Raw genomic sequence first — 9,668 nt, 5'->3', positions numbered from 1 at the left:
GCTTAAAATTCCACGATATGGACGACCAATAACCACTTCTCCTATTTGAATAAGATTAGTCATGTGTACTATTCTTGATCTCCTTAGGATTGGTCCGATCAAGAGGTTTGATTCGACTTAACAATCCAAAAAACATCCTCCTAGAAGTTTAAATTGGGTGAAAACTATACCATCTCAACTAATTGCTCCCTAACTTCAATTACAAACTCCATATCACATATATTAGTGCAAACCATACATCCAATAACACAATAAGATAACAAAAATGTCACGGAGAAGCAAGGTGTGACACATCACCAAGGTAGGCTATCATAAGAAGCCCAATTGGCCGACTTAGTGGGCTCACCGCAAGGAAGGTGGGCCGCGGGTTCCAAAAGAACCGGCTCTTCTCGCCTCGAGTCGGCTGAAGAAGCCCAGAAAAATACTAGCAAGGAGATGAAATCTTGGAAGAAGCTTCGGAATCGCCCGGAGAGCAGAAGTTTGTGATAGCGGGTTTTAGAGTGGGTTGCGAAAGGAGGAGAGCTAATAGGAGTCGGAATTATGGAACGCCCGAGAGAGAGAGAGGCGATGGAAATCGAAAGCGTATCGGAATCGGCGGCGGCCGACCCACAAGAACTCGGTAAATTCTCGTAACTTCTTGTTGTTTTCTCTCTCTTTTTTTTTTGGAACTTCTAATGTACCGGTCGAATCTGAAATTTTTTGGCGAAATTATATTCAGCGATTCGGAATTAAGCAGAAAATATGTTATCACATTATCTGATCAGAAGTTATCAGATTGAAAGTGATGTTAGGATTAGGGATTCGTGGTTATCAAAAAAGTTGTTATTGCTGTGAATTTATATATGTCGATGTTAATGGCGGTGAATAGGAAGGAGATTTGGGACCAATTTGTGTTTTTGTTTTGGAGAAACTAGAATGATTGGTCCCCTTCGAAGTTAAGTTTCTCTCTCTCTCTTTCTACGTTTTATTCGAGTTAGGAACATAAAAGATTACTTTGAGAAGCGAAGATCTCATAATATGACCCACCATCTTCTCAAATTGCACTTGGTTTTCTCTCGCTGGAGCAATTTGGTATCGTTCTGCTAAGGCTGCAGATACTTTGATGCACGCACTTTCGTCCTAGTTTACTCTTTACAATAGCCATTTATTGCGCAAAGAGTTGAGATTGCTGGCTTTCTGATTGGTGAAAGCATGTATCCTCTTCTTAAGGAATATGTCCCTGTTGGATCATCACAAATGAAATATTGGAAGGATATTTCTGAGAATCACCTTGTGACAACATCATCATGGTTTGGTGACATTGACCTTTGAAACATGCTGTCCTGCAATATGTAATATAACTAAACATCATGAGAAAAACAAATTAAGAGTTGATCTGATTCTTTTCAAAAAAATCAGAATGAATGCGATCAGTCTAATCTCATATATCAAGAATCGATATGAGCTTATATCAACCATGCTCTGATAGTAATATGTAATATCTATCTCCTGCATTAAACTTGATTTGATTTTTTTTCCCCTTTTCATTTCACAACAAAATAAAATGCAATGTTTTCATTCTATATTTTGTATATCAAATATGCTTATTATATAGCACGCAGAAACTAAGGATCCAAATATCTCATCAGTTCTAATAATTCTAATCCTCCTCAGTAGATGCATGATGTTGAAAGAATCCAGATTGATAAGCCTATACTTGGCACCAAAAAAAATTTACAAAGGTTTTGCTACACGTTTCTTTAGTGGGTTAGTTGACAAGTAAAAATTTCAGTATTTTAGATAGATGCTAGAGTTCTGCTGTACAGGGCATACTAATGAAGCAAGCACTTGTTTGCAGAACTTGATTTACTTGCTTGCCATGTTGTTGCATTACTTAAGTCATCGCATGATGGTATGTGATAACTTAACTCGGCATGGGCAACCCACAAATTGCAGGATACAAATAATGTAAGTGAATTTGGTTTGATCTAAACAATGCACAGAAAGGTGCTTAAACTGACATCTACAAATGAAAGTCGGCCATGTAAGGCAAATATAAAAGGACTTATTCTAGCTAAAAATACATCAAGTTATGTCTTTTGACTAGAACTTTTGCAACTCTTGGATCACGGGATAAGTGATTGCCTTGCCATTCCAAAAGAAAATAAAATTGATTTTTTTAAAGACTGAAAACTTCTGAGCAATTGGTCATTGTAATGATGTTTGCAATTAGGATATGAAATTTGTAACATAGCATACCTCCTCAGTAATATATTTAATCTGGGAGTTTATTTGTCAGCTATAGATACTGGCTGCTACTGTTACATACAATATGCTAAGTTGATGTGTTCTAACAAGTACATGCCAGCAATCTAATTTGTTTCCACATCGTTATTGAACATTCCCATCCTTTGTATAGATGGTGATTTTTGCTTCACCTAAATGTTTTGTAGTCTTTTTTTTTGGGGTCCTAGATTCAAGTGATGATGAAGTTGACTACTCTATTAAACCGGAGTTCTACGATCCAAATCTTGATGATAAAGATGAATTATGGGTTCATAAGCAAAGAAAAGGTCAGAGCTCTGATGCTGTTCTTAGCTGCCCTGCATGCTTCACCACTCTTTGCTTGGATTGCCAAAGGTATGCATCAGCATTTTGTAAAATTGAAGTTCGCCGAGTGTTCTTTTGATTTAATAGCTTGCAGAAGTACATCCATCTCCTATAGCTTTCTATAATATGCTTGTAAGGTTGACCTTGTGTCAATTCTTTGGCCAATATAGGACATGCTAAAATTTGATAGCTCATGGTGGATGGGAACTCCCAGTTGCACACCTTCCTATCATTTACTTTGTTCCTAATTGTGTTGGATCACAATGGAATGGCTAAATTTTGGACTGTCAGAGTTAATTACTTGAGTTTACAAATTGGAACAAGTGTTGATTGTTCAGGCTTTGTACCTTATGATAATAATGAAATCTGTAACTAATTACTTGAATCCTCTCAATTATCATAGTGGTGTTATACTTTATTGAACCAACCATGTAGTCATTTTTGGAATCCTATATGAAGTCTGTTTAACTCTAATTTTGATAAACTTTCTTGACTTTGACTTTGGTGCCTTAAATCAAATTATATCCTGTCCAATCATCTTCTATACAGTAATAGTCATCATCTTAAATGATTTATGAAGACCTAATATTATGGCAAGGACTTCTACGCTGAAATATATTAGTTTCCTAGGTTGTTCCTGATGTAATTTACAGGAAACTCTCTCAGCTAGTTGCAATATATCAGTTTTGCAAAATAATTCATGATTACTATTATTTTAGTTGTCGTACATCATTTATATTCATCATATAATCATAACAAGTAATTTTTTTGTATAATAAATCAACTATGATATATAAATAAGCCTCGTGCTTGTGAAGATCAGTGAGTTGTTATCAGCATCTAATGCAAGTCTTGTTAGCTTCATTAAGAAGAACTATTAAAAAACAAAAAATGGCTCGTGCTTGAGCACAATCATGTTCTTATATAACGCTTAACATACTATTGAAAGCTATCAAACACTCACTTTTACTTGGATTTTCTTTGTGGATCTTGTTTGTTACTTTTATATATATTGGAAATTTAATTCTTTTGTAACTCTTGCATGGCAATCAAGTTTGTAGAATTCCTTTTTGTTATTGACTAGTTCCTTGTACATCAGGCCATGATGGATGTTTGACCTTCTTTTGTTTTTTGAAGGACTCAGTGCATTATATATATATATATATATATAATTTAAAAGAAGAGATAGACATGGAGTCCCTCAATAATGACAGACAATAACTAAAATTTGCAATATTTGCAGTTCACTAAACGGATCTATATTTATTTATCTTTGGTAGAAAAGAGAAAGTATAGGAGTGGCAAAAGTTTGTCCAACCCAACCAATCAATTTAGTGTACCAGGGATTGAAATACTAGTACTGACATTGGTACTAGTTTTCTGTTGGGCCAATATGGTACTTATCTATCTCATACTGACTCACAGTATGGGGCACCAGTATGATACTGAATCTTTTTTATTTCTTTCATTTTTGTAATATTTTGGGTCTTTGTTGCTTAATAGATATATTAGGGTGATGATGCTTTTTTTAAATCTTAAACTGAATTTTGAATGAGAGGTGATGCCAAAGTGCCGGTGCCGATACCAACACTTATTAAGCCAACATGGATCGACAAAGTAGCAACATGTACAAATTGCCCATTTAATTTTTAATAATATTTTAATATAGAAATAATAATGTTTTGTAAAAAGATAAAACATATTTCAGTAAACAAAAATCACTATGTTGTAGTATGTTGTCCACCTTATCAAAATTTATGCCAAACAAAAATGACCGGCATGAATTTCCCTCTTTTTTTCTTTTTCTTGCCAATTTTTGGCCCAAAAAGGAGGGAGTGCCTCATTGGATCCACTGCCTACTTCGACATGTAGGTTACTAGCAAGGGAGTTGCTAAGCTCGAGATGCCCCATCCAGTCCCCTTTCCTTACCCTTATCTTCTTTCTTTCTTTCTATCTATTTTCTCTCTCCCCCTCCTCTCTCGCTTTCTTTGCTCTGGTTAGAAGAGGCCAATGGAGCCTCAAAAGATGCATCCACGCGACCTAGCATAGCCCCTTCCTCATTACCTTTTCTTGAAAAAAAAATTATCATTCTGATTGAGATGGCCTTTGTATCAGCTAGACCGGGCTTGGTACTAGTTGGTACGAACTCATTCCTATCTAGACATGCGGTTCGTACCACATATTAGCCAAACCAGACCTGGTATTGGCCGGTTTTAATCAGGCCAGCCAATGCACCTTTTGCAAATACCAACGACCAGGCACTGTCTCGTCCCATTTTCGCATTGAAATGGCATGGTATTGATGGTGCCATCTCGTTTCAATAGTATTTAAATCCATTGCCCATATAGTGGATACCTTGTTCGAAATAGGATTTAGACAATAAAAAAAATCGTGATTTAAAATTGGTTCTAGGAAATTCGAACAATCACTAGGATGGGAGGATGTGCAACTAAAGTCAGGTGAGGGCAGGATTGAAACCCAAATTACCAATATCCAAAACCAATCATCTTTACCAATTGGGCTAGTTGGGACCCTCTACAACTAAAAGAAAATTATTTGGTTACAAATTTCCTTTAGCATAAGCATGTAGAATTAGAAGAAATGATTCAAAATGCATACTAGTAATTCATAGAAATAAGAGATATATAAATTAGATATATAAGTGCATATGAAATGAAAATTAAATACGTAATTATTTCATGTTCGTGTAATGTAAGCAAGAAAGTTCTAGTGAACAACCAAGTCCACTAACATATCTTTAACCAATGGTAGAGAATCAAGACTTGGACATCAGCATTTTGTAATGTATCAAATTGTTAATAGGCGCATATGAATGCTACTCAAAATAAAAAATGAAAATACTTAGATGTTTCCATTTACTCACTTTACCTGAATTGAAACACATGGTCTTTTCAATATAACAAATCATATTGTGCTAATAGCAGTTTTAGGTATTATATGTGTGAGGTGCAGTCAGATCGAGATGAACATATAAATTAATCAACTCCAAAAAATTTGATACATCACTCTTGTTAGTATGTTATACTATATGATAGTTTTTTTCCTCTTTCACTATAGAGTATGCCATATTATCGTGCAGTTAAATTAGTTACATGAGTCTAGCAGGAATATTTAGTTTAATGTATAAAAAATTCAACATAACTCTATGGCCCCAATGTCTCCTAGCCTCCGACACCTTTGCTTTGCCATCTGCCACTATTTGACTCCCCTTCTTCACCATCCCCCATCCCCTTTCCCTTTTTTCCTACCTTATCATCTCCATCACCATCCGACATCACTATGTTGCTGCCTCCAAAGGTACCAAAGGTGATGCTATTTGGCTGAGTTGATGAATGGATGATGGTCAGCGTGGTGTTGGAAGGAAAATATCAGGGGTGACAAAGGACAATGTCACCAATTTGGAGGTTTACAAACAGGATGAATAACAGGCATATTTTTGAACCCCTAAATCTGAAGGGTCTAGCTCTCTTAATATAATGAAATGATTAAGACAATGGTTTGCGTTTCAGAAGTAGCAAAGTCCATCTCGTACGTAAATTATACATATGTACCAATGTGTACTTATCATATATAGTACTTATGCATGTGTGCCTGTGCATGCATGCGATAGCATTTGAAGGCAAGATGCAATCCAAGATGAATTAATAGTTATCCTTCTTTAGGACTCAAGCACATATTTCTCATGATATCCTTGGATTAATGAAGTAGAGATATCATTGTTCTCCACAAGATTACCTTGATATTTATTTGCAACAAGAATCTCGAGTGTCTCTTGGAGGTAATTCATTTGCTGTAGTCTTTATTGCAAAAGAAGGATGAAAAGGGAAATGTTACTTTTCATGATGTGGCTTTCTTTTTCCTCTCTGTATCTCTCTCTCCAACAGTACGAGACTTGCAACATGGCTAATCTATGAAAAATCATGAGTTGATGAGTGGGCTGGGCTCAGGTGTGGCATGGCTCATGCCCAACCCAACTGAAGGTGTGGCATGGACCCTTATCTTTTCTGAATCTTATTGGATCAGGTTCGATTTAATTATTGATGGACCCATTTGGCCCATAGGTTGGGTCTTCTGTTTCCATTTGGACCCAACAAAGTTGGGTGTAGTTCTAGTTTCAGGTCATGTTTTAGACTTCCGCTCATGCGAAATCTATACTTTACAAAACACTGGTAACTTCATGGATAATGCAAAATACTCCTGCAGTGCTAGGGTTGTTGTAAACAAACCTGATGAAGGATGATATTAGTTATTAAACAACATGTGTTTTAATGGGCAGCAGCACTAAAAACATAAACAAGCTACACAATGAAATTGTTGTTATTATAACTGTTTAGCTAATACACTATTGCCAAAAACAATTCAAATTATAAATCAATTTCCCAGGTACCAACCAACCAGCCTTTACTTACATAATGTATTAAATTAAATTTAAAAGATTCCAGTATCAAAATAAATAGTATCTAAAGATTTTTGGCATAAATGAAACTAAATTAGAAGTGTATGCTCTTATGAAGTACTATTGATTGCTGTTTTGCAACAGATATATGTCATGCCCTTTTGCAATTTTAGCTACCTGTTCAAATATATATTCAGTTGACCACTACGAAAGCAAAATTAGAATGCTGGAATTATATTTCACGATTCAGAATAGTGGAGGTATTATTATTGTAGGATAAAAATATAATCACCTATTAGTAAATTTGAGGATCCAATTTGAAATAGTCCTGCATCAAGAACATATGGATGACAACAGTTTATGGGGTTTTCAGAGTGGTGACAGATGTGCACAGATACTGACTAGTAAGTATCATTGCTGTTGTAGCCTGTAGGCCTCTCAGGCTGCTGACGTGCAAAATTTGTTGTAATGCCCCACAAAGTAGATCTTGTAGAAACTTTTTGCAGGGTCCATTTTCTGCTTTGGTGCAAAGAACAAAAATTTATGCACTTAAGGCATGAAGCATTTGATGTTTATAATTGTAGAACTCTCTTTTCACTTTATCTGACAACTAAACAGTGAGGATTTTTGTACTTAAACAAAAAAATGGAATTGCGAGACTCCATGCTTTTTCAGAGGTTCACAGGTAGGTATCCTAATGATGTATCAAATTTGGAATAGTGCTCTCTCGGAATGAAACCAAGTCATTGACAATGAGTCTGGTGGTTTTATTTCCTTGGTTTCATTAGGCCTAGTGGCTTGGTTATATGGATTAACAGCAATTAGCTTTTGTACCCTAACATCCTGTAGCTCTTTGCATAGTGTCACCGAATTATTATGGCCTTAGAATCTGCAGAAGTTGTGAAGGCCTTAATTGATGTAAAAGTAACTTTATATAGGTACTTACATTCACTTTTTCTCAAAAGGTTCATATGTTGATTGTTTTTATGATTTGGTCAATGTCGTGGAGTTGGTCAATATAATGTTCTCCCAATAAAACCTAATAATTTAATTGTTTTTGATATTTCTGGGCCTTAGATTTAGAGGTGATGCATATGTGAATGTGACCAGTGAAAGGTTTGCAGGCTAGGGTAGGGGAATGACTGAACTGGTATCTGTAATAATCATGTTGATATAGTTATCATCTAGTTCAATCCCTAACTACATTAATGATCTTGACATCACAGGCATGAGAAATATGTGACTCAGTACAGGGCCATGTTCGTTCTCAACTGCAAGGTCAAGATTGATCAGATACTGCGGCAAGGAAAACGGAAGTCAAGGAAGCCCAAGGGCCGCATGTCTTCTAACAAGTCCCCAGAAAATCTTGAACATGATGTGGTATTCCGGCCTGTCTGCTGCTCTGTTTGCTCAACTGAGGTTGGAGTCTTTGACGGGGATGAGGTTTACCATTTCTTTAATGTTATTCCAAGCAACTCCTGAGCTTTTTCTTGACGGGCTTTGCTAAATTTAAGTTATAGGCATGTGCTTTAAATGTAGCATAATCAATCACCTGGCCGCTGACTGCATCATGACGTTTCATTTCTAATGAATCCTAAAGTTATGATGACGCGCTAAGTGTAACTCCTGTACATGTAATGCCATTCATATTAAGTTTTTGTATGGTTATAAACTTATAATGCTGTAATCAGATGATTATGGCAAATTGCTCCTACCATAAACTGACTATCAATTTTGTTATTATGGTCACCTTTTCTGTGATGATTGTAGCAATTTGCTTGGATGGTAGGCTTTCAGTAATTTTTCCGTGTGATTATTGGGTGATATTGGTTGCATTTTAAGGAATGCCTCGTTAACACAGTAATTGCCAGTGTCTTTTATTGCTTTGGAATGCATTTAACAAAGAAGGCCATTGGAAACCATGGATTCAAAGCAAAGGGAAAATAAGACATTTGGTGATAGCATATTGCCATTATTAGACAAGAGCAAAAACTAAGGCTGCTCTTTTGAATTAAAAAAAATTAAACAAAGAGCACAGAGCAATTGTTTGATTGCCTTTTAATCAAAATAATAAAAGCAAGACATGATAGAAGTGGTACATTAAATTTAGTCTTGATTTCATGAAACTCTCACTTCATAATCTGCATTATTGAAAACAATCCTCTCCAGGTCAAGCAATGAGTCAGCGGTCACCTGCTTGTTGGTTTTTTGAACTCTTGGAACCTAAAAAAAAGAAAGTGCTTGTTTTTATGGGCACCGCACAGCATCCATCTACCACTGGAAGACATCTATCTGGAATTTGAACACACAAATGCCGCGATGATGCCATGTATGCCATATGGTATTTAGAAACCCTCATTTATTTGAAAATGAAGATCATGCATGAATGCCACACCATGCTTGTCCAATATTTATAGCATCATGTTGGACTAAAAACCAACTGTGTACATTATATGCTTGATACCCTATTTCATACACTTTAATAGTATGCTTTCATGCTGCCGTATTAGAATATAAAAATGACAAAAGAGTACACACATGTTCTTAAAATATGTTGCAATATAGTGTGTTATCATTGTTTCAATCTTCTGCTAATATAAAAAAGAGAATTCAATTTCTGAGCAACCATCAATCATTAGATGTTGTTTGAATAAGAACAAAT

General features: G+C 35.7%; 1 protein-coding gene across 2 annotated transcripts; it reads left to right on the top strand.

Annotated features, from left to right (window-relative positions):
* The first annotated feature begins 410 nt into the window (after positions 1-410).
* LOC103705197 (E2F-associated phosphoprotein) lies at positions 411-8,765 on the top strand. 2 transcript variants are annotated; one of them, XM_008788832.4, is made up of 3 exons: positions 411-619; positions 2,454-2,619; positions 8,233-8,765. In XM_008788832.4, exons 1-3 carry the CDS (start codon positions 541-543, stop codon positions 8,486-8,488), a joined length of 501 nt encoding a protein of 166 aa, XP_008787054.2. In that variant the 5' UTR covers positions 411-540; the 3' UTR covers positions 8,489-8,765. The 2 variants fall into 2 exon arrangements, with proteins under 2 accessions (XP_008787054.2, XP_038973893.1); XM_039117965.1 differs by having other exon boundaries at positions 413-619; positions 2,433-2,619.
* The last annotated feature ends 903 nt before the right edge of the window (positions 8,766-9,668 follow it).

This window comes from Phoenix dactylifera, unplaced genomic scaffold (assembly GCF_009389715.1).
Source record: "Phoenix dactylifera cultivar Barhee BC4 unplaced genomic scaffold, palm_55x_up_171113_PBpolish2nd_filt_p 000292F, whole genome shotgun sequence".
Taxonomy (NCBI): domain Eukaryota; kingdom Viridiplantae; phylum Streptophyta; class Magnoliopsida; order Arecales; family Arecaceae; genus Phoenix; species Phoenix dactylifera.
The sequence above is the reverse complement of the archived record's forward strand: the minus strand, read 5'-3'. Positions and strand labels throughout refer to the sequence as shown.

What these genes read in the sequence shown, in the direction of transcription:
- LOC103705197 (XM_039117965.1), top strand. Translation starts at nt 541, where the DNA reads ATGGAACGCCCGAGAGAGAGAGAGGCGATGGAAATCGAAAGCGTATCG. An exon ending in GGCCGACCCACAAGAACTCG is followed by an intron (nt 620 to 2,432) that starts GTAAATTCTCGT and finishes AATGTTTTGTAG; the next exon opens with TCTTTTTTTTTGGGGTCCTA. An exon ending in CTTTGCTTGGATTGCCAAAG is followed by an intron (nt 2,620 to 8,232) that starts GTATGCATCAGC and finishes TTGACATCACAG; the next exon opens with GCATGAGAAATATGTGACTC.